This window comes from Bufo bufo, chromosome 5, assembly GCF_905171765.1.
Source record: "Bufo bufo chromosome 5, aBufBuf1.1, whole genome shotgun sequence".
NCBI lineage: Eukaryota > Metazoa > Chordata > Amphibia > Anura > Bufonidae > Bufo > Bufo bufo.
Window position 1 is genome coordinate 484,857,339 of NC_053393.1, and position 25,209 is coordinate 484,882,547.

Here is a 25,209-nt window from a genome sequence, read left to right on the forward strand (position 1 = left end):
AGGGGTGGATTTAAACAAGGGGGCATCGTAATACATATTGAACGGGTTCTCTCACTTCAGCAAATGGTATTTATCATGTAAACCTGGGATCAGCAACCTTCGGCGCTCCAGTTGTTGTTGTTGTTGTGCCTTTTCATAGGTAAATGCATTGATATCCAATTCATTATAGTCAAGATGGATGTTCATTGCCTTTAAGAGCCATGCTCAACTATAGTTGCAATTTTGTATGTCTTGAGTAGGCCAAATTAAGGTCACACAAAGGTTTATACTCTTCAGTGTTATCCTTCCCATGAATGTACCAGTCTGAGAAGAAGCCTCCTTGTCTACTTTTAAATTTATGACGGGAGGTAAAGATGAGCTCTATGCAGCTGGTGATAATTACCTATACAATTAGGCATTTATTAATGAAGCAAAATATATAATATGTATGTATTCATTTAATGAGCCTTAGTTAGTCCTTAGCATAAGACAATCAGTAGGACATATATATATATATATTTGTTTATATTATATTGTTATATGTTACGAAGACAACATGTATCCAGTATATTGTATATATTTCTCATAAGGAGAATCTTTGTCTGTGAAGATGTGTGTCTTGTAACAATTAATCACATCTTTGGTATGACAGAGGAGGTACTGATATCTCTGTGAGAAAACAAGGGCATTTACGATCCATAAATTAAGTGTGAGAAACGTTCAAAGAGACGCCTAAAGGTCTGTCTCTAATTGCTACAAGTGTCAGAATTAATCCCTATGGCTTTGAATTAAAGCTTCTAAGGTCAAAATGTATATTCAGACTTACATAAGTTAACCCTTTTTACTATGATGCAAATAGCTTATACAGCAGTGCCACTTAGGTATCAGTAGGTGACATTACAACAGTAGCAAAAGTGCATTCTGGGAAGGGTTATGATGTCACATTTTCATCAATGGTCACGCCCATCCGACAATCATTGGAAAGTTCCAAACTAGGAAGGTGTGTCTAACTGATAAGTTTGTGATCATAAGCCATACACAGAAGGAAAATTAAGGAAAAAAGAAGGAAGGAGAGGAGAAGTTGAGGTCTATCAAGATGAAAGTCATGGTGAGATGCACTATGATGGACCACCCAGCTTTCCTAGGATCAGAAGTGAGATTCCTACTAGGACTTGGTAAGAGACAGAGAAAATGATATTTCATTTTATTAAGTCTAATTTGATAGTGTGGGTGAAATTATACCATCTAGATTGGCGAATAAATAAATCAATTGATCATCTCCACATTGAGATGTAGTCTTAGGATATTGTGAGGCTTCATTCTACCTGCAGAAGAATCTAGACTCGTAATCTAGCAAAGCATTATATGATTGCTTTTATATATATATATTGATAGAACATTCTTCGCCAAGCTAAGTGATGGATTCCCACAGGAAAGGGGCAGAATGTATTTAGCATTCTATATATTGATGTCTAGGATTAGACATGCCCATCCTGATATCATGAGGTTTTCTCTGAACAGAAGTAATGTATATAACTTATGTTCATATTTTGATATCCTAACCTAATAATAGCTTGGTTATAATGTGACAAGTTATTTCCACTTACATGTATTGTTAAGCTTGTAATGCTTTATATTAACGCTATATATATTCATTTGCATGTATCTTTGTGTTTATTACTTATATATGTTTATAACCTTGTAACCAATAAATCAGCATATTTTTTATAATACCTGTGTATCATTGTATAATGTAGAACTACATTTTATCATTAACGTCATCTGACGTCAAAAAGAACTTATTTATCTGAGGAAATAGTCGGACTCAGATGTGAATTGTATCAATTAGGTTGTCTACAACTCACCAGGTCATGATTTTAAGAATTTATGACAAATTTTATAAATTTTATTTTTTTATGGTTAATTATTTTTATGACCATAATTAATAATTCTTAATTGAATTATTACCCCCCGACATTGTGAAAATACAACTCCCAGCATGCACACGAGGATCCATTCACAAATCTGCATGAATGGGTCCACATCCGTTCCGCAGAACTGGTGCCGACCCATTTATTTCCATGTGGCCGAAAAAGATGCGGACAGCACACCATGTGCTGTCCGCATCCGCACTTCGGCTCCATGGCCCTGCAAAAAGGATAGAGCATGTCCTATTCTTGTCCACAGCCACAGACAAGAATAGGCATTTCGATCATAGTGCTGGCCATGTGCGATCAGCAACATGCGGAACGAACAAGGCCGGTGTCTGTGTTTTGCAAATCCGCAATTTGTGCACAGCAAAACACTTGCGGACGTGTGACTGGACCCTGAGTGACTCTGCTATTCTTGTAACTCCCATAGAAGTTAAAAGAGCATTCTGGGGACTGTAGTGACAGAGGTTGCTGATCCCTGATGCAGACAAAATTAATACAAGGCACTTACTAATGTATTGTGATTGTCCATATTACCTTCTTTGTTGACTTGACCGACTTTTCCATGGCATTGCTCGTTTCCAGGGGTTAAGGCCACTGCTGCAGATATATGGTGGCCGGACGTGAGCTACTGCGCATGCGTGTCTATGCGCGCTCTCACGGCCCCGTCTAACAGCGAGGCCGAAGTCTTTTACTACAGCGTGCAAGCACGAACACCACTGCTGGATTGCACAGTGGTCGTAACCCCTGGAAATGTGCAGTGTATAATGCGATGGAAAAATTAATCAAGCTAACAAAGGAGGCAACATGGACAATCACAATACACCGGTATGTGTCTTTTATTAACTTTGTAAGTAAGACAACACCTTTAGTATCCTCTTCATTTTCCTGATCTTTGTTTGCTGAAAGAATGAATCCACCGATGGATAAAGAAAACCCTGGACAGACCCAGTTCTCCTCTCAACTAAGTAGATATAACTATCCACTGAAGGTGATCCGCCCCAAGCTAAAGAGCCTGGACTCCAGCCTGGTACACTGTACCAAACTACCAGGGACATTTGTGCTGCTTCACTACAGAGCACTGCCTAGACTGGATACAGTCAGAATCGTATCTATATCTTTTCAGCCTTTGGACTTGAAGGATCATTCTCCTCTTTTGAAGTGATGACATATTACTAGGATAGGCCTTCACTGTATGATCAGTGGGGTCTGACCTGGGATTGAAGGCGCCACAATGTTGGTTTAGAGCTGCAGCTTCTTCACTGTACAGTCGTGGCCAAAAGTTTTGAGAATTACATAAATATTGGAAATTGGAAAAGTTGCTGCTTAAGTTTTTATAATAGCAATTTGCATATACTCCAGAATGTTATGAAGAGTGATCAGATGAATTGCATAGTCCTTCTTTGCCATGAAAATTAACTTAATCCCAAAATAACCTTTCCACTGCATTTCATTGCTGTCATTAAAGGACCTGCTGAGATCATTTCAGTAATCGTCTTGTTAACTCAGGTGAGAATGTTGACGAGCACAAGGCTGGAGATCATTATGTCAGGCTGATTGGGTTAAAATGGCAGACTTGACATGTTAAAAGGAGGGTGATGCTTGAAATCATTGTTCTTCCATTGTTAACCATGGTGACCTGCAAAGAAACGCGTGCAGCCATCATTGCGTTGCATAAAGTGGCTTCACAGGCAAGGATATTGTACTAAGATTGCACCTCAATCAACAATTTATAGGATCATCAAGAACTTCAAGGAAAGAGGTTCAATTCTTGTTAAGAAGGCTTCAGGGCGTCCAAGAAAGTCCAGCAAGCGCCAGGATCGTCTCCTAAAGAGGATTCAGCTGCCGGATCTGAGTGCCACCAGTGCAGAGCTTGCTCAGGAATGGCAGCAGGCAGGTGTGAGCGCATCTTCACGCACAGTGAGGCGAAGACTTTTGGAAGATGGCCTGGTGTCAAGAAGGGCAGCAAAGAAGCCACTTCTCTCCAAAAAAAACATCAGGGACAGATTGATCTTCTGCAGAAAGTATGGTGAATGGACTGCTGAGGACTGGGGCAAAGTCATATTCTCCGATGAAGCCTCTTTCCGATTGTTTGGGGCATCTGGAAAAATGCTTGTCTGGAGAAGAAAAGGTGAGCGCTACCATCAGTCCTGTGTCATGCCAACAGTAAAGCATCCTGAGACCATTCATGTGTGGGGTTGCTTCTCATCCAAGGGAGTGGGCTCACTCACAATTTTGCCCCAAAACACAGCCATGAATAAAGAATGGTACCAAAACACCCTCCAACAGCAACTTCTTCCAACAATCCAACAACAGTTTGGTGAAGAACAATGCATTTTCCAGCACGATGGAGCACCGTGCCATAAGGCAAAAGTGATGACTAACTGGCTCGGGGACCAAAACGTTGACATTTTGGGTCCATAGCCTGGAAACTCCCCAGATCTTAATCCCATTGAGAACTTGTGGTCAATCCTCAAGAGGCGGGTGGACAAACAAAAACCCACTAATTCTGACAAACTCCAAGAAGTGATTATGAAAGAATGGGTTGCTATCAGTCAGTAATTGGCCCAGAAGTTGATTGAGAGCATGCCCAGTCGGATTGCAGAGGTCCTGAAAAAGAAGGGCCAACACTGCAAATATTGACTCTTTGCATAAATGTCATGTAATTGTCGATAAAAGCCTTTTGAAGCGTATGAAGTGCGTGTAATTATATTTCACTACATCACAGAAACAACTGAAACAAAGATCTAAAAGCAGTTTAGCAGCAAACTTTGTGAAAACTAATATTTGTGTCATTCTCAAAACTTTTGGCCACGACTGTACATTGTTGTCCCGGCCACCCACTGTGCGGGAAGCTGAAGAGAATTCTGTTCACTTGGTGGCTGAGGCACCACTGTGTAGGGAAGTACTGTGAAGGGCCCCTGTACTGCAGTCTCTTCAATCTCAGGTAAGGTCGGGGTCCAAGAAGTCTGTGATGGCATATACTAGCAATGTGCCACGACTCTGTGAGATGGGAATAATCCTTTAAACAATATATTTCTATCCACAGATTGGGAATCTGTCAGCAGTTTTATGCTCCAGCACATGCCAACGAGTCCTGATATTCATGAGCTTCTGGCTTTCTCCGCCTCATGCCTCTGAATGACAGTCTTTTTCCAACTGAATTGGCAGCAGGGGGAGGACAAAGACAGGAGCTCATGAATATGCAGGACTCATTGGCATGTGCTGGAGATGTTCAATACAAAATTGTAGCAAAATTACAATTAAAGAGAGCGACCAAGCATTTTGCTAAGGGCATCTGTCACGAGTTTATGTTGCCCTTAGTGAGGAATCCACAAAACTGCTGACAGATTCCCTTTAAATTACTTGCAGCAGAAAGGGAGCAGCATACAGGAAAACAGGGCAGGTTGTATCTGTTCGGCAGGTTGCATGTTTTGTTACTGATCAGAAGCTTTAACCTGCTTTACCTTCTTGTCTGGGAAAGTCTCAGATAGCCAGTCATTTATAAGCTCCAGTATGTGGCCCACTTGCCCCCAGCGACACAAGCAGTCTATGAGCGTGGCGTACTTGTTTTCTTCAGCGCCATTATGTAAGTTTCTCAGCTTAGAGAGGACAGAGCAGCTACAGGAGAATGGATGTAGAAATGCAAGGATAAGTGAAAGGATTATGAAACAGTAAATGAAGACGCCAACTATCTGAGTAATGTGTACCTGAATGTTGGAACAGCAGATGGAGGCATAAAAGAGGCCAAGATTATTAATGCTACAGTGCAGCGCTCGTCCTGCAGGTAAAACGAGAATGTACATCATGTTACTCTACCAAATGGAGCATTTACACAAGATGAAAGCATATGTGGAGACATGAAAACTGCTCTACAGATCACGACATAGAATGATAGGAAATTACTACATATTCAATGAACAATATGGCTGAAAAATGCACTTTGTGGCATCTCCAACCCCATATCCATATCACAATGCCTTAATTTTAAGAAACTAAAGCTTAGCTTTGGCTGGTTGCTTATAAGCAATGAGAGCAGCTAAGGAAATAATTTTCAGATTTTGGTTGAGCCGACCTCTTGCCTATCTTTACCGAGATGTTCATTGAAAACCTCATTTGCACACTTACCTTAAACACTCTGAAGTATTCAGGCAGCACAGACGCAAATTTGCTTATTGTGTACTTTTGGGCCTCTTCATTCTGATCAAGAGCTTTTTTGATACTTCTCCACAAAATGACCACGATTTCCAGTAAACTGGCCATAGATGCAGCATCTTCAGTTGACAGCACATTTTCCAACACCTGAAAACCGACATAATTATTCTGCAGCAAAGTCCTACATGCTATAAAAGACTTAAAGGGGTTCTTCACTTTCATTTAACTGTATCCTCTGGATAGATCATCAGCATCGGATCGGCGGGGGTCCGACACCCGGGACCCCGCGGCCTTCTCACTGTTTACCGCCGGCCCACTGACGTCACGACTAGTATCAACTAATGTGGGCGGGGCTAAGCTCTGTTTACTTGAATGGAGCTTAGCCCCGCCCACGCTAGTTGATACTAGTCGTGACGTCAGTGGGCCGGCAGTAAACGGTGAGAAGGCCGCGGTGCTGCTGGAGCGCCGCTGCCTTCTCAAACAGCTGATCGGCGGGGGGCCCGGGTGTCGGATCCCCGCCGATCAGAAGCTGATGATCTATCCAGAGGATAGATCATCAGTTAAATGAAAGTGCAGAACCCCTTTAACGTTTAGGGGATACTAACATCAGGGGGTGGTAAAAGTTTTTGGACAGTTTAAGTGCCAGACCATTATCGCACCATATAAGCACCTGTCATAATGATGTTAAAGGGTCTATTTTAATACTGATGACCTTTCCTCTGGATAAGTCATCAGTATGTGATTGTTGGGGGTCCGACACCCAGGACATAGAACCATTTGGCCCATCTATAGATGGACATAGAACCATTTGGCCCAGGACATAGAACCATTTGGCCCATCTAGTCTGCCCAATATACTGAGTACTATGGATAGCCCCTGGCCCTATCTTTTAAGAAGGATGGCCTTATGCCTATCCCATGCATGCTTAAACTCCTTCACTGTATTTGCAGCTACCACTTCTGCAGGAAGGCTATTCCATGCATCCACTACTCTCTCAGTAAAGTAATACTTCCTGATATTACTTTATAACCTTTGCCCCTCTAATTTAAAACTGTCCTCTTGCAGCAGTTTTTCTTCTTTTAAATATTCTCTCTTTTACCTTGTTGATTCCCTTTATGTATTTAAAAGTTTCTATCATATCCCCTCTGTCTCGTCTTTCTTCCAAGCTATACATGTTAAGGTCCTTTAATCTTTCCTGGCAAGTTTTATCCTGCAATCCATGTACTAGTTTAGTAGCTCTTCTCTGAACTCTCTCCAAAGTACCAATATCCTTCTGGAGATCTGGTCTCCAGTACTGCGCACAATATTCCAAATGAGGTCTCACTAGTGCTCTGTAGAGCGGCATGAGCACCTCCCTCTTCCTACTGGTAATGCCTCTCCCTATACACCCAAGCACTCTGCTAGCATTTCCTGCTGCTCTATGACATTGTCTGCCTACCTTTAAGTCTTCTGAAATAATGACCCATAAATCCCTTTCCTCAGATACTGAGGTTAGGACTGTATCACTGATTTTATATTCTGCCCTTGGGTTTTTACACCCCAGGTGCATTATCTTGCACTTATCCACATTAAATTTTAGTTGCCAGATTTTTGACCATTCCTCTAGTTTTCCTAAATCCTTTTCCATTTGGTGTATCCCTCCAGGAACATCAACCCCGTTACAAATCTTTGTGTCATCAGCAAAAAACCACCTTACCATCGAGGCCTTCTGCAATTTCGCTGATAAAGATATTAAACAATATGGGTCCCAGAACAGATCCCTGAGGTACCCCACTGGTAACAAGACCATGGTCTGAATATACTGCATTGACTACAACCCTCTGTTGTCTGTCCCTCTGCCTAATCCATTGAACAATATGGGAGTCCAAGCCCAAAGACTGCAATTTATTGATAAGCCTTCTATGTGGGACAGTATCAAAAGCTTTGCTAAGGTCCAGATAAGCGATGTCTACTGCACCTCCGCCATCTATTATTTTAGTCACCCAATTAAAAAAATCAATAAGATTAGTTTGACATGATCTCCCTGAAGTAAACCCATGCTGTTTTTCATCTTTCAATCCATGGGATTTTAGATGTTCCACAATCCTCTCCTTAAGTATGGTTTCCATTAATTTCCCCACTATTGATGTCAGGCTTACTGGCCTATAGTTGCCCGATTCCTCCCTACTACCTTTCTTGTGAATGGGCACAACATTTGCTAATTTCCAATATTTCTGGGACGACTCCTGTTGCCAGTGATTGGTTAAATAAATCTGTTAATGGTTTTGCTAGTTCACCGCTAAGCTCTTTTAATAGCTTTGGGTGTATCCCATCAGGCCCCTGTGACTTATCTGTATTAATTTTAGACAGCTGACTTAGAACCTCTTCCTCTGTAAAGACACATGTATCAAAAGATTAATCAGTCTTCCTTCCTAACTGAGGTCCTTTTCCTTCATTTTCCTTTGTAATAACTGAACAGAAGTATTCATTGAGGCAGACAACTAGTTCTTTATCTTCTTCCATATACCTTCCTTCTTTTGTTTTTAATTTGGTAATTCCTTGTTTTAGTTTCCTTTTTTCATTTATGTATCTGAAGAATGTCTTATCGCCTTTTTTCCCTGACTGAGCTAATTTCTCTTCTGCCTGTGCTTTAGAAGCTCTTATAACTTGTTTGGCCTTTCTCTGCCTAATCCTATAAATTTGCCTGTCATTTTTTTTTATAATTACTAAATGCTATCTTTTTGTTTTTAATGATTTTGGCCACTTCTGCTGAGTACCACAGTGGTCTCTTCCTTTTTTTGCTTTTACTGACAAGGACCCCCACTGATCAGCTGTTTGAGAAGGCAGCAGTGCTCCTGTGAGTGCCGTGGCCTTCTCGCAGTTTACCAAGCACAGCTCCGCACATTGTATAGCAGCTATGCTTGGTGTCGCACTGAACCCCATTCACTTCTATGGGGCTGAGCTGGACCTAAGCCACGTGACCGATGAACATGCCATCAGTGGCCTAGGAAAAGCTGAGAAGGCCACAGCGCTACTGGGGTTATCAGACCCCCACAGATCAGACCTATCCTACTTACTGTATATTGTTGGTGTCAAGAGAATGTATGGAGCTGTGCCCGCTCCATACATGGCTGCAAAATCTGGGAGGCTAAACAGAGGGAGAAGCTCCCTCTATCCTCGTATCAGAGCCCCCCGCAGCAAAATCATAGGGCTCTGATTAGTTGCTCTTGTGAAGGCTCCCAGGCTTGCTATAGCAAACTGCATGTCCAGGATTGCATATTTAAGTCCCCTAAAGGGACTAAAAATGACAGTTTTAAAAACTAAATTAAAAAAATAATCACATACATTGCTAATTTCACATATAGCGTTAAACAATAATAAAAAAAAATCTGCATTTGTATCGCGAAAAAAACAAAACCCACAAGACAACTTCGGAATTGCATTTTTTTTTTTTTAAAACTTCGCCCCACAAAGAATCCCCCCCCCCCCCCCACACCATTTTTCACTAGAAAATACAGTAAATTAAATGGCACCATTAAAAAAACACAAAAATGAGGGGGGAAAAAAAGCTGTACCCTGTTCTTAATAAATTCTGCAAATTTCACACCAGAGGACTATAACCTGCCATCGGCAATGCCAGTCTACTTACATTTGCCCCAATGAGTTCTATGGGCAATCTCTTTATCAGAGGACCTAAGGCTGCACAACATATCCACCAAAATGTTGGGTGTCAGAGTGTGGTCTCATGTGTGCTAACTGACAGACAACCAGTCCCTTACATTACAAATACTGCCAAAACAAGGACTATACTACAGAACAAGTTTCCACTTACACTCTTATTACTTTTCTTTTCAGCCGCCTCCTTGTTGCCATCATCATTCTCTTCATCTTCATTACGGACGGCTTTCTGCAGGCACGCATTCAAGCAGCGCCTTATAGTCAGCATTAGTTTAGCTGAAGGAGCCAAAATTGTTCAGTTAAAGTACATGGATAAAGGGTGAAAAACACAAGGTCGCACAGAAACGTGACTTTTACCTATATTGGTGGGAGCAGTGTGTTCGAAGGTGTACTGATAAAACTTTCGTGCGGCTGTAGGGTTCATTTGTACAAGTGCTACACATCGTTCACACCAAGTCTCCTCTGGCTGACTTACAGGAAAGAAAGAGTTAAACATGAGGTTCACAATACGGCGACAAACAGGTCGTGAATCGGTTTCAAGGCGAGCTAAGAGGTGTTCCATGGGGCACACTTTCCAAAACTGAAAGAAAAAATCAAAATCAAAAAATCAAACTGAATTATAGGTTTAATATAAAAAATATAGAATGTGTGCGCGCTCTCACACACACACACACTTATTGTAAAAACAGAAGTGCACTATGATCCAGAGGACATAAACCAAGGACTTTATTTTTTATTCCTTAAAGAAGCACTCCCACAAAATGTTTTATTCTCTGATCTGTTAGAAATGTCCATGATGTAAACTGTAGTGAAGGTAATCTTCTTACCAGTGACTGTATTTGTGAGTTATAACCTCCCTTCTGATCCTCAGCTGTGTCAAGTGACCAACACTGACACTTCAAATAACACAGCTTCTTATGTGTAGATGTGAAGTCTGTTTCTCTATGTATTCCTATGTGGTCCTCAATGTCAGTCTCATAGGAATGAATAGAGAAGTAACTAACTTCCTGTCCTGTGTCAGATGAAGAGACAGAGTGCTGGACACAGATAAGGGTCAGAAGGGAGTTTATAACTCACAAATACAGTCATCAGCAAGGTTACCTTCACTGCAATTTACATCATGTACCTTTCTAATGGGTCAAAGAATAAAGATTTTTTTTTTTAGGAGTGGCCCCAGCGATCAGCAATTGCGGACAAGAAAAGGCATTTTCTATGAGAGTGCCGGCGATATGCGGTCCGCAAAACACATACGGACGTGTGAATGGCCCCCTACACAGATTTGAAGCGGGTTTAGGAGCTTATTGCAAACATTGAACTTGATGCCAGTAAACTCCTGTTGATAAATTTTAAATCTATTCAGGTGTTGTGACATTTACTTTACATTTTTCGTCACTAATGGTGTATTATATGTTGTGCATTTTCATAAGTGTACAATGTATCTGATGATACTATATTCAATATGGATGATCATTGCCTTTAACAGCATGTGATCAGCATGAACCTGAAAAAAAAAACCCAAGATGGGTTCATGGCAAGTTCAATGTGTTAAAAGTAAATATATAGAGAAGACTATACTTTTATTATTGTTTAGAGACATGGATTTATCTATACTGGTTTCTCTAAACTTGTCTGTCTGAGGAACAATGGGTGTTTCATGGCTAAACCATGATCTGATAAGAGACGTCCATAAAACACATCTGGTGTGGAACAGATATCTATTCATATATTCACATATAGATATATTTGTATATATTCCTGTGTGCATTTATTTAGCGTTTGAACTTGTTAATGATTCATATATACTATGTGATATTGATGTATTATAACCAAATATTATTAATGTATCTTTATATATCTGTATCTCACTGAGAGGATATATTCTAGTGGATATAAGGAATGTTAAGTTGAATTTTCTTAAATAGGGTTTATTTTAGAGGAGCTGATGTTATTTCAAACATCATCACTCAATCGCCGAGACAGTTAAGATACAAAAACCAGAAGAACCCTTATCTGCCCCACAAATTCAGGGATTAGGGAAACTTCTGATACCGCCAGTCAGTCTGAGCAAAGTGTCAGAAAGAGTCCCTCCTAATTGATTTAAGGTGTGAAAGAGCAGAGTTTAAGTGGTAATAAAACAATCTATATATGTGTTAATTCTTAAAATATTCAAAATTGTTATATGATACAACAGTGCCATCAAGTGGTAGATGGGCAGAAGTTTTTGAGGAATGTCAATTAAATGTCATCATCCCCATGTTTAACATACGTCACACCCACCTTATCTAATTGGTAATCCCTAATCCAAGAGGGGATGGGCATAGATAAGGATTGGGATATCTGATCCAGTTTTGGGATATCAGGACACACTTCACAGACACTTCACAAACCTCACAAAAAGAAAAACTTCACAAGGACTTCACAAAGGAACACTTTACAAAGATTCATTCATCAGCATCACTTCACACGTCAGGAACGTACTACAGGACGGGACATATCTAAATCTTGGAAAGCTGGGTCCATTCTAAAAGCTCTTTATCCCAAAGCCAGGGGTAATGTATAATCTATTTCATTTGCAGTAATTATAAATCGCTCCAATTGGCATATAGTTAAGACCCCATTATTAGTGGGTCAATAGTGTTAAAACAATAATTTTATGGGAAATTCTAATGAACGTGCACATCATTAGAATTCCTGTAATATTGCTATCAGAGTGGAATCTCTGATCGGATTTTATTATCCGTAGTTAGGCCAACGGGCGTATTTATAAGGTGTCTCTTACTGCCATATTCTTTGATTGAGCATAAGGGATTTTCCACAGATTCATTTCTATTGTTTTATCGTTGTTGTTACATTATAATATTTTGATAACCAGTATACTAATCGGTAATAATTTCATAAAAGAAAAGAGTAGTATTCTATTGTATTTGGTGTACTAAATTAAGTGAGCCCGGCGTAAACGGTGGAGCATCATCTTGTGGTCAATTTTGATATTATCCTTGTATGCATTTGTATACCATTTTTACTGCATGTATTTATTTGTAATAAATTATATTTTATATAATTAATTGCACCCTGTTTCATTATCTGCACAAATTAACTTTAGATCTCGTCAATAAAAGAACTGGCGTTTATATGTCCGCCAATTAAATTTTTAATTTTTCATAAAAAATATGAAATCATAATTTTTATGATTTCATATCTTATATGAAATAAATACCCGACATGTATTAGGTGACAGAATGCTGCAGTAAATTAGAGAACCACATAAAATCACAATGGTGCAATACCTTAGCAGCTCGGACGGCTTTTATCTTTAGCAGCATGTCAACAAAAGCCACTCGGACCTTCTCAGAGTTATCATGGAGACTGTTTTTCAGTGCTGGCAACATTTGCTCTAATAAAGGATGACTCAATTTGTTATCCAAAAGAATGGTCAGGCACTGTGTGTGAGAGGGGAAATATATATTAATTAATATCTAGACCATTGTTAGTGCAGACTGAAGTGGAAGGCTTTGAAAAACATTAATATATGATAATCTTTTTTTTTAATACTGTATATTACCTTTTGGGAAAAAAAAAATGCACAAGATTTCATGTTGAAATCTCCATTACTTACAGTTTACAACCTGCTCCTAGTTTCAGACTTTTGTCATGTGGTTGTGTCCCTCTCAGTAATACTTGCTCGATGTGAGGCCTGTGTGTCCAGGATGCTGCTATCTTCACTAGCTCTCATTTATCACTACAGCTTCATACCTGAACTGCTCCTCCCTGCTACAGCCCTGGAGGGATATCTTGTGGAGACTGACACTGATGTTGAAGAGTGTGCGATTTTCCCTCTCGCTAACTACACAACTTGTGCGATTCACCCTTCTTCCTCTTCAGATTGCCTTGTGTGTGCTTTCCTCCCCATCTACAGCTTCCTGAAGACTTAGACATTTCCCTCTTTCCACACTCTGATCTACTGATTACAACTTTCTCCATGTCTCTAACTGAAAGAAGGGCAGGGGGGTGTATGTGAGTTACACAGATCCTACAGCAAAGAAATGCTAGGAATTTATTTTCATAAAATGCCTATTTAAGGTTTTTTCATTTTGCATTTCAGAAGCAATTGAACAAAAATCCTTTCAATGCAATGGTGTCCTTAGACTTTAAAGCGTACTTACCATTACAATATTTCTGAAAGAAGCCACCAGCAAAAAATAATCATGTTTTCCCAATACGCTTCATGTTACAGTTCTTTTGTAAAAAGCAATAATACCCATCACACACTCAAATCTTGGCTGCTTGTTGCCACCATTAGGATGCCAATCCGTACTCAGCTCATATTAAAGGGGTTGTGCAGTGCTAAAATATTAATGACCTGTCCTTGGGATAGGTCATCAATATCGGATCGGCTGGGGTCTGACTTCTGTCACCCCAGCAAATTTGCTGTTTGAAGAGGAAGTGGCCTTTGTGTGAGCGCTGCTTCCTCTGAAAAAAATTACCTGCACGTTGTGTAACTTGAAGAGGTGGCGCAGTGTAAGAGAATGGGACAAACAGTTATAATTATACTGCGGCGGCGCTGCAAAGGAGATGGTGCATGGGTAATTTTAAAGTGGAAGCAGCGCTCACAGGAGCATTACTACCTTTTTAAACAGCTAAAGGGGGGTGGAAGGAGTCTGACCCCTGCCGATCTGGTACTGAAGACCTATCCTGAGGACAGGTCATAAATATTTTAGCACTGCACAACCCCTTTAAGATCAATTTTAATCCCATAGTGATGACAACAAGCAGCTGAGATGTTTCACATTTACTAAAGTAATGGAGCTCTCACTGTAATGGAGCTCTCTTCTGTTGGTTCCTAATTGTAGGTATAATAACATTATACCACAAAATTCATATAAGACTAACTGATCAACAGGCCTTAAAATTAAATCAATTAAATCATTAGCTCCGGGGCCTTCTCAAACAGCTGATCGCCGGGGATCCCGGGTATTAGACCGCTACCGATCAGATGCCAATGACCTACCCAGAGGATAGGCCATCAGTTACAGAGTCGGATAACGCCTTTAAAGAAAGCCTTAGCTCTCATTGTAGTGTAAAACTACATACACTATACACCTTTGGCCTTTAGGAGCTTACTAAAGATCCAGGAAACCTTAAAGGGAATGTGTCATCAGAAAATGACCTATGGTTTAATTCCCGTTTTTAAGTTTAACATATTTTTACATAAAATTTTTTTTAACGAAAATCATAAAATCCTGCAGTTTTACAAACGTCCACTAAGAAGAAGAAGAAGAATAATAATAATAATAATAATAGGTGCCACTTCTTGGTCTGTTCAGATCACTTTACTGCAAAAATCTGCTTATCTATACACAGAGGCGATATCATTATCCACCATTCACAATAGGTGACTGTCAGAGCTTATCTATTATTTCCTTGTACAAGGCCCTCTGCACAGGTCACAGACCATGCCTAGAAAACTCTCCCATAGAAGTCAGTGAGGTCTCCTGTCCATTGTGTCTATGGACCATGGAGTAGCCATAAAGCAATTTTCTTAATGTTTTCTAAATTCTGAAATCACTTCTGTTAGGAAAATGCTCCAATGTATTTACAGTTAAGTCCATATATATTTGGACACTGACACAAATTTTGTTTTTGTTACCTGTTTACTAAAACATATTTTAAGTTATAGTTCTATAATGGACATGGACATAAAGTCCAGACTTTTAGCTTTCATTTGAGGGTATCCACATTAAAATTGCATGAAGGGTTTAGGAGTTTCAGCTCATTTACATGTGGCAAGCTTGTTTTTAACCTGTTACGGACACAGGGCGTACAGGTACGCCCTGATGTCCTGGTACTTAAGGACACAGGGCGTACCTGTACGACCTGTGTATTTCCGATCACTGCCGCGCCAAAATAGTACCAATCAAACAGTCATCTCTTCCCGCAAAAAATGAGACCCTACCTAAGATAATGCTCAAAAACGGAAAAAACTATGGCTCTCAGACTATGGAGACACTAAAACATGATTTTTTTTGTTTCAAAAATGAAATCATTGTGTAAAAATTGTATACATATTAGGTATCGCCAAGTCTGTGACAACCTGCTCTATAAAATTACCACATGATCTAACCTGTCAGATGAATGTTGCAAATAACAAAAAAAAATAAAAAGAAGAACGGTGCCAAAACAGCTATTTCTTGTTACCTTGCCTCACAAAAAGTGTAATATAGAGCAACCAAAAATCATATGTACCCTAAACTAGTACCAACAAAACTTACTATCCCGTAGTTTCTAAAATGGGATCACTTGAGTTCAAATGGAACATGGTGTCAAAAAGTCCAGCAAAATCTGCCTTCCAAAAACCGTATGGCATTCCTTTCCTTCTGCACCCTGCCATGTGCCCGTACAGCAGTTTCGACCACACATGGGGTGTTTCTGTAAACTACAGAATCAGGGCCATAAATATTGAGTTTTGTTTGGCTGTTAACCCTTGCTTTGTAACTGGAAAAAAAAAATATTGAAAATATTGAAATTGAATGGAAAATAGAGATACATTCTTGTGGAACACCTAAAGGGTTAATGATGTTTGTAAAATCAGTTTTGAATACCTTGAGGGGTGTAGTTTCTAGAATGGGGTCATTTTTGGGTGGTTTCTATTATGTAAGCCTCACAAAGTGACTTCAGACCTAAACTGGTCCTTAAAAAGTTGGTTTTTGAAAATTTCTGAGAAATTTCAAGATTTACTTCTAAACTTCTAAGCCTTGTAACGTCCCCCAAAAATAAAATGTAATTCCCAAAATGATCCTAACATGAAGTAGACATATAGGAAATGTAAAGTAATAACTATTTTTGTAGGTATTAATATGTATTATAGAAGAAGAGAAATTGAAACTTGGAAATTTTTCGTTTTTTTTTTTTGAAAATTTGGTATTTTAAAAAAAATAGAAACAAATAGTTTTTACTCCATTTTACCAGTGTCATGAAGTACAATATGTGACGAGAAAACAATCTCAGAATGGCCTGGATAAGTCTAAGCGTTTTAAAGTTAACACCACTTAAAGTGACACTGGTCAGATTTGCAAAAAACGGCCTGGTCCCTAAAGGATAACTGTCGTATTTTTTTTTGGAGTATTGGATTGTGGTGATTAATATCACCTTGGTGGCCCTATTTCAACTTTTCACTGTGTATTCAATTACCCCTTAATTCCACATTTTTGTTCCCTGTACAGCCTATTTTTACCTGTGCTTAAAATAGGGTTGCTAGGCATGGTCCGTCTATCTGTTGACGTGCAGGCTCACATTACTGACAGCCAGAGACTGTAAGTAAATGATTAAAGCCAGGTCCTCCCCAGCAGCTGATAACAGTGCCTGGGCTGTGTGCACTTCTCCCTGTCCCTGCGCTTGGCAGACGATCCCTCACTCAGCAGAGCTGGAGAAGTAGAGTTGAAGCAGCGCAGACCAGGGAAGGGAGATCTGCCATCTGCTCAGTGTATAAATGAAAGCAACATGTGGTAAGAGGACCCCTTTGTACTGCAGGAGATTAACCCTTTAGGGGGAAGCGCTTTGGTTACTGACACTTTTGGGGGGCTATTGTTACTGGCTAGTGAGGGCAGGCGGGATTAGCCTCAGGGTGAGGGCAGTGGCGGCCATCTTAACTGAATAGTGAAATTGCAGTTTTATGCAGACTGGTTGCTAAGGGCTAAATCTTATTAAATATAGGGGTAAGTCAGTCTAATAGTAACTGATTCTGGAATATCATGTTATTAGTAACTACATATATGAAAATTGAAATTAGGGTCTAAATGTGACAGTTATCCTTTAAGGTGAAATAAGGCTATGTCCTTAAGGAGTTAAAGGGACCAAAAGTAATTGGACAATCGACTCAAAGGCTGTTTCATGGGCAATTCCTTCATTATTTCATTCTCAATGAAGGAGTTGATTTGAGGTGTGGTGCTTGCATTTTGAAGATTTTGCTGAGAAGTAAACATGCAGGTGAAACAAGCCATCCTTCATCTGCGAAAACAGAAAAAAAAACATCCGAGAAATTGCTCCACTATTAGGAGTGGCAAAAAGGCGATTTTTTGTGAAACTCACCTGCAAAATCTTTTTCTCGTCTTTTCCATTGGGGGACACAGACCATGGGTATAGCCTAGGTCATTACTAAGAGGAGACACTATGCAAATAAAAGAGAGAGCTCCTCCTCCCCAGGCTATACCCCATGCTCCACCGGGAGGACCCCAGTGCATGCAAAAGCAGTAGGAGACCAAAGCAATAGAGACCAGAACAAAGGAATACCGCCATCGGACCGACAACCTTCAGGTTCCGAAGAACTAACCAACCCTTCCTACAAGAGGCAAGAATGGGAGGGAGCTGTGTCCCCCAATGGAAAAGACGAGAAAAGGATTTTACAGGTGAGTTTCACAAAAAATCTCCTTTTCGCGCACATTCCATTGGGGGACACAGACCATGGGACGTCCCAGAGCAGTCCATGGGGTGGTAAAAATCAGCACCTCCAGTGGGAAACGCTCAGCGGTCAAACAGGAACCCACTGCCTGCAATACCTTGCGCCCAAGGACAGCATCAGCCGATGCCAAAGAGTGCAGTTGGTAAAACTTTGTAAAGGTATGCAAGGAGCACCAGGTGGCCGCTTTACAAAGTTGAGATGCCGAGGCGCGATTACGCCTAGCCCAGGAGGCCCCCTGCGCGGTAACCCCAGCTGGGGGGAACCCTTCCACGGGCACGATAGGCCGCGGTAATAGCCGACCGAATCCACCGGGCTACCGAGACCTTGGAAGCTGCCAGACCTTTACGATGCCCTTCAGGAATCACGACCGACAGGTACACTCGCAGAGCACGGACAACGTCCAGGGAATGGAGAGCGCGCTCCTTGCGGTTTGCCGGGGATCGACAAAAAGAGGGCAGGACTATATCCTCATTCAGGTGGAAGGCGGAGACCACCTTGGGCAAAAATGAAGGGACCGGGCGAAGCACCACCTTATCCTGGTGGAAGACCAAAAAGGGCTCCCTAGAGGAAAGAGCGGCCAGCTCCGATACCCTCCTGATTGAGGTGATGGCCACCAAAAAGACTACCTTCCATGTGAGAAGATTCAAAGAAACCTCCCTCAGAGGCTCAAAGGGAGCCACCTGGAGGGAAGACAGAACCAAATTGAGATCCCAGGGAGGCAGGAGAGGAACATACGGAGGGACCGAATGCGCCACCCCTTGTAGGAAGGTCCTCACTGGACCGAGCAGAGCCAGGGATCGCTGAAAGAAAATGGCCAGAGCCGAGACCTGGCCCTTCAGAGAGCTCAGCGACATTCCCATCTCAAGGCCCGACTGGAGAAAGGAGAGGCCCACCGGAACTGAGAAACAAAGGGGAAAAACACCTAGTTTCTCACAAAAGGCAAGAAAGGCCTTCCAGGTACGATAGTATATCCGGGAGGAAACTGGTTTTCTGGCCTTGATCATGGTCTTCACCACAGAGTCTGAGAAGCCCCTCTTCTTCAGGATGGCGGTCTCAACAGCCACGCCGTTAAACGAAGTGACCGTAAATTCTGGTGGAAGAGCGGTCCTTGAGACAGTAGGTCCTCCATGAGAGGAAGAGGCCACGGAACGTCTGCCAGCATCCGAGTGACGTCCGAGAACCAGGTGCGGCGAGGCCAATTGGGGGCGATGAGAATGGTCGGAATCCCTTCCAACGTGATTTTGCGAAGGGCCTTCGGTAGTAGAGGCAGAGGTGGAAAGACAAAGGAGGGGGAAGCCCTGCCACGGAGACACGAGCGCGTCCACCCCGTACGCCTCCGGGTCCCGAGCACGGGTCAGGAACATGGGAACCTTGTTGTTGAGCCTGGACGCCATCAGGTCGACGTCCTGGTGGCCCCACCGGCATCAGATGTCCTAGAAAAATTCCGGATTTAAGGACCACTCTCCTGGATCCACTGTGTTGCGGCTGAGAAAGTCCGCCTTTCAATTGTCGACCCCTGGAATGTACACTGCCGACAGTACTGGAACATGAGTCTCCGCCCACTGGAGGATCCTTTCCGCCTCCTGCATCACCGTCCGGCTGCGGGTCCCACCCTGGTGGTTGACGTAACCCACGGCTGTGGCATTGTCCGACTGGACCCTTACTGGGTGACCTGCCAGGAGAGGAGTCCAATGAGAAAGGGAGAGGAAAATTGCTCTGAGCTCCAGCACGTTGATCGGAAGGCTTCCGCCGCCGACCAAACCTCCTGCACCGTCCGGGCCTGGAGAACACCACTCAAGCCCAGGAGGCTGGCGTCGGTGGTGACGACTGTCCAGGAGATCGGAAGAAAGGACCTCCCTGAAATCAGGTTTTGGGAGGACAGCCACCACTGGAGTTCCCCCCGAACCCGAGGAGGCAGACGGCTCCCGAGAGTCCAGACCGCGCGATGTCCTGTCCCAAAAGGACAGAATCGCTCGCTGTAGAGGCCGAGTGTGAAACTGGGCAAAGGGGACGGCCTCGAAGGAGGCCACCATCAGCCCCAGAACCCTCATGCACTCCCGGATGGAGAGGCGTCGGGAGCGCAGTAGGAGAGATACAGACTCCTGAATTCGAGAGGACTTGGAATCCGGGAGGAATATCCGAGCTGCCCAGAACCATCCCTAGGAAGGTCACCCTCTGTGAGGGGTGAAGAGATGACTTCTGGACATTGATCAGCCAGCCGAACTGCTCCAGAGTCTGAACAGTGATTCGGACGCTGTCCCTGGCCTGGGGAAGGGAGGAAGCCTTTATCAGTATGTCGTCCAGGTAGGGCAACAGAGATATGCCCCTGGTACGGAGGAGGGCCAAGAGCGGCGCCAAGATCTTCGTGAATACCCGAGGGGCCGTAGCCAGCCCAAAGGGAACGGCGACAAACTGGTAATGCTGCCCGCCGACAGCGAAGCGCAGAAACCTGTGGTGAGATTCTGCTATAGGGACATGCAAATAGGAGTCTTGTATGTCCGACGCGAGGAATTCCCCTGGAAGAAGAGAAGCAATAACGGATCGGAGGGATTCCATCCGGAACCTCCGGACCCGCAGAGACCTGTTTAACAGCTTCAGGTCCAGAACAGGACACACCGATCCCTCCTTCTTTGGCACCACGAATAGGTTGGAGTAGAAACCTGCGCCTTGCTTCTCCAGGGGGACTGGAACAATCACTCCCCTGTCCAAAAGGGAAGAGACCGCCTGTAAAAGAGCCGAGGCCCGGACCGGGTCCCCCGGAACCCGAGAAGGGAAGAAACGCGCCGGAGGCCTGGAAGCGAATTCCATTTTGTAACCAATGTTACAATTTCCAGGTCCCAGTCGTCCTGGATGTGAGCTCTCCAAACCTGTTGAAAGGAGAGCAATCGGCCCCCCACCGTAAGAGATGGAGGCGCCCCTTCAGGCGGAGGACTGCTTGGGAGCCGCAGGGCGGGCTGATTGTGGCCGCGGGCGACAGGAAGGCTGGGGCTTAAATGCAGGATTCTTACGGGAGACCTGAGAGCCACCCGGGAAGGGGGCCGCCGCAAATCTGGAAGAGGAGAAGCGACGAAAGGACTGGTTCCTAGAACCGGAGGACCGAGCTCCAAAGGTGCGCTTGGATCTAGATTGGGGCAGGTTGGTACTCTTGCCCCCCGTCGTGTCCGAGATGATCTCGTCCAGCTTAGCACCAAAAAGCCTGGAACCCGAAAAGGGGAAGTTAGTGAGGGAACGCTTAGAGGAAGCGCCAGCGTCCCAAACCTTCGACCAGACTTCTCTGCGCTGAGTGACCGAAAGGGCCGAAATCCGTGCAAAGAGAATGCTAACATCAAAGGAAGCTTCGCAGAGAAACTTTGTCGCCTGAGACATCTGGAGGACAAAGTTTAAGATGTCCGCAGAGGCATCCTGCTCCGCTAGGTCCTGATGGTGGCGCTGCAACCATACGGAAAGCGCTCTGGATACCCAGGCCGAGGCGAAAGCGGGCCGCAGGCCTGTGCCTGCCAGAGTGAAGATGGCTTTGGACAGAGAATCCAAACGCCTGTCAACTGCATCCCATAGGCACGAACCGTCCAAGACAGGTATGGCCGTATTCTTAGCCAATCTGGCCACCGGCGGGTCGCCATTAGGAGGAGAAGACCCTGCTGCACATTTTCTGCCGGAAATGGATAAAGAGTATCCATGCGTTTCGTGGCAGAAAACCGGTGATTAGGGCGGTCCCAGGCCTTAGAGAGGACCTTGTCGAACTCGCCATGTATGGGGAATACAACCGTTTGTGGGTTCCTACAGTGGAAAAGAGGGAATTCCTGGCTACCAGCGGAAGGAGATTCCCCCTGGATATCAAAAGTATCCCGGACCGCCGCCACCAAGTCTGCCACCATAGTGGACAGCTTGGGCGAGTGTTCCAGCTCTGTGTCCTCGTCAGAACTCGATCTTTCCCCTTCCGATCTATGGTCCCTGCGAGGAGGGGAAGTGTCTGAACGGGCCGCCGGAAGGGTAGGAGGGCCCGCCCCCTAGAGCACCACTGAGGGAGAGCCGAGGAAGTTGCCACTTCTGATAGCGAATTCCCCAGACAGGAATCCTTCCCCCCTTCAAACCACCCACTAAGCGGCCCTAAGTGTCACACCGGGAGACAGGGGGAGGCAGTGTATTTATCTGCTACTGCAGTCTTCGCCCTCTGATCCACACCAGCGGAGGTCACCTCTTCAGTCAGCTGGCACAAAGAGTGGCAGTGATCTGGAGGAGGGCAGGAAGGTGACCCCGAATCTGGTAGGCCGCCGGAGCTGCAGGTCGAGTCCAGTTCCACTTAACTTCTGGGGGAGGGTGGGAGGTAGCCGGGGAAGTCAGTTCGACCCCGGCGCTCGCTCCACCGAGAGACCAGGGAAGCAGAATTGCAACCCTGCTTCCTTTGCTGAAAATAAAATAAACGGGAGTAGAGTCTAAAATGTCACTGCCTTATCCGACACTAAGCAAGACAGGGGTCCTCCCGGTGGAGCATGGGGGTATAGCCCGGGGAGGAGGATCTCTCTCTTATATTTGCATAGTGTCTCCTCCTAGTAATGACCAAGGCTATACCCATGGTCTGTGTCCCTCAATAGAATGTGCGAGAAACCTACAGTTTGGTACATCCTGAGAAAGATGACCTCAACAATGCAAAAAGACCTGGACCCCCACGGAAGACAACAGTGGAGGATGATGGCAGAATAATTACCATGGTGAAGAGAAGCCCCTTCACAACAGCCAACCAAGTGAACAACGTTCTCCAGGATATAGGCGTATCAATATCCAAATCTGCCATAAAGAGAAGACTGCACGAAAGTAAATACAGAGGGTTCACTGCACGGTGCAAGCCATGCATAAGCCTCAAAAATAAGAAAGCTAGATTGGACTTTGCTAAAAAAAAACATCTTAAAAAAACCAGCACACTTCTGGAAAAACATTCTTTGGACAGATGAAACCAAGATCAACCTCTACCAGAATGATGGAAAGAAAAAAATATGGCGAAGGCATGGTCCAGCTCATGATCCAAAGCATACCCCATCATCTGTAAAACACGGCGGAGGCAGTGTGATGGGTGGGCATGCATGGCTGCCAGTGGCACCGGGTCCCTAGTGTTTATTGATGATGTGACACAGGACAGAAGCAGCCGGATGAATTCTGGGGTTGTCAGAGACATACTGTCTGCTCAAATCCAGCCAAACTGATTGGTCGGCGTTTCATAATACAGATGGACAATGACCCAAAACTTAAAGCCAAAGCGACCCAGGAGTTTATTAAAGCAAAGAAGTGGAATATTCCTGAATGGCCAAGTCAGTCACCGGATCTGAACCCAATAGAGCATTTCACTTGTTAAAGACTAAACCTCAGACAGAAAGGCCACAAACAGACAGCAACTGAAAACCGCGGCAGTAAAGGCCCGGCCGAGCATTAAACAGGAGGAAACACAGCGTCCGGTGATGTCCATGAGGTCAAGACTTCAGGCAGTCATTGCCAACAAAGGGTTTTCAACCAAGTATTAGAAATTAACATTTTATTTACAATTATTTAATTTGTCCAATTACTTTTGAGCCCCTGAAATGAAGGGATTGAGTTTTAAAAATACTTTAGTTCCTTACATTTTTATGCAAACATTTTGTTCAACCCACTGACTTAAAGCTGAAAGTCTGAACTTCATCTGCATCTGAAATGTTTTGTTCAAAATCCATTGTGGTAATGTACAGAACAGAAATTAGAAAATGTTGTCTCTGTCCAAATATATATGGACCTGACGGAGTATTTTGGGGAGCTTTTTTCTTGTTTAAATAGGAACCTAGAATAAGCAGAGGATTACCTTAAAAACAGAACAGCGCACATCAGCAGAGCTAACATCAGCTGCAAGGTCACCAAGGATTTTTTTCATAAGATCTGCCAGGATTAAATATGGAATCATCTCCCAGTATTTAGCCGAAATTTTACAAACGCCCAAAACTCCAGTGGATCGCACAACAGGCTGCGGGTCTTCCAACAGGTTCTGCAAAATGAAAACGGATATAAATTGTATCATTCCTTTTACTTTATTTTAAATGTAAACAGCAAAACAATGAGACACTTACAAAAAGTTCTTCAAACTGCTTCTGGATTTCATTGTCCATGTCCTCATGATTCATATTGGGGTCCCGCAGAGGAAACGCTTCGACAAATAACAATGCAGCATTGGATCGAACATCTGAATTTCTTGCCTATTTTCAAAAAGGAAATATATTAAGTTAATAATTTCTGCTAAAAATATACAAAAAACAAGCACAATGTACAACAAAACAATCTTCTTATTCTACAAATCATTATGCATTTTTACCCCTTCCCACCTTGCATTGTAAATAGTACGTGTCAGCGACTACATAAATCCTACAAGCTGACGCACTGTTATGGCACAGCGATATTGTGGGCACAAAAGCTATGCTGCGTAACCTCTTGTGGGTGCCAGCTGTATTACACAGCTGACACCCTTCTTCAATCCTGCACATTTCATCCCCCCCCCCCCACTCCGGAGACTGTGGTGTATAGAGGATTGCCTTCTGTGCATGTCTTTTTTAGTTTAAAAAAGATATGTCAAAATTGCCAAAATACTACTACTTAAAAATCACTTTTAAAGGGGTATTCCCACCAATGTCTGATGCTCGGCATGCATGGCCGCTCTCCATTTATTTCTATGGGACTGCTGAAAGTAGCCGAGTGCTGGCTTGGCTATTTCCATCAGCGCCATAAAAGTAAACAGAGCGGTGGCCGCGCAGTGCACTTTCCATTCATTTCAATGGGACTGCTGAAGATAGCCGAACGTGACGGTCGGCTATTTTTGGCAGTCCCATAGAAATGAATGGAGGGCAGCTCTGCATGCACAGTGTGCCTTCTGGCACTTTGCGGGGTCTGTTTTAAGTATAGAGGTGGGACCCACACACCTATCAGACATTGGAGGCATATCCTAGCAATATGCCTCCAATGTCCAAGATGGAAATATATCCTTTTAAGGCCGATGGCAATGTTGATGAAAAAACAAAAACA

At 43.3% G+C, this 25,209-nt stretch overlaps 1 protein-coding gene across 1 annotated transcript in view; it reads right to left on the reverse strand.

Annotated features, from left to right (window-relative positions):
* The window catches only part of NCAPG2 (non-SMC condensin II complex subunit G2), a 67,647-nt gene that overhangs the window by 9,375 nt on the left and 33,063 nt on the right, over nucleotides 1-25,209 (reverse strand). The window contains exons 11-18 of the mRNA XM_040432836.1: nucleotides 24,264-24,389; nucleotides 24,002-24,181; nucleotides 13,010-13,162; nucleotides 10,080-10,302; nucleotides 9,877-9,998; nucleotides 6,039-6,212; nucleotides 5,621-5,691; nucleotides 5,378-5,531 (exon numbers count right to left, since the gene is read on the reverse strand). Coding sequence (XP_040288770.1) covers nucleotides 5,378-5,531; nucleotides 5,621-5,691; nucleotides 6,039-6,212; nucleotides 9,877-9,998; nucleotides 10,080-10,302; nucleotides 13,010-13,162; nucleotides 24,002-24,181; nucleotides 24,264-24,389 — 1,203 coding nt within the window. The remainder of the gene's footprint in view (nucleotides 1-5,377; nucleotides 5,532-5,620; nucleotides 5,692-6,038; nucleotides 6,213-9,876; nucleotides 9,999-10,079; nucleotides 10,303-13,009; nucleotides 13,163-24,001; nucleotides 24,182-24,263; nucleotides 24,390-25,209) is intronic.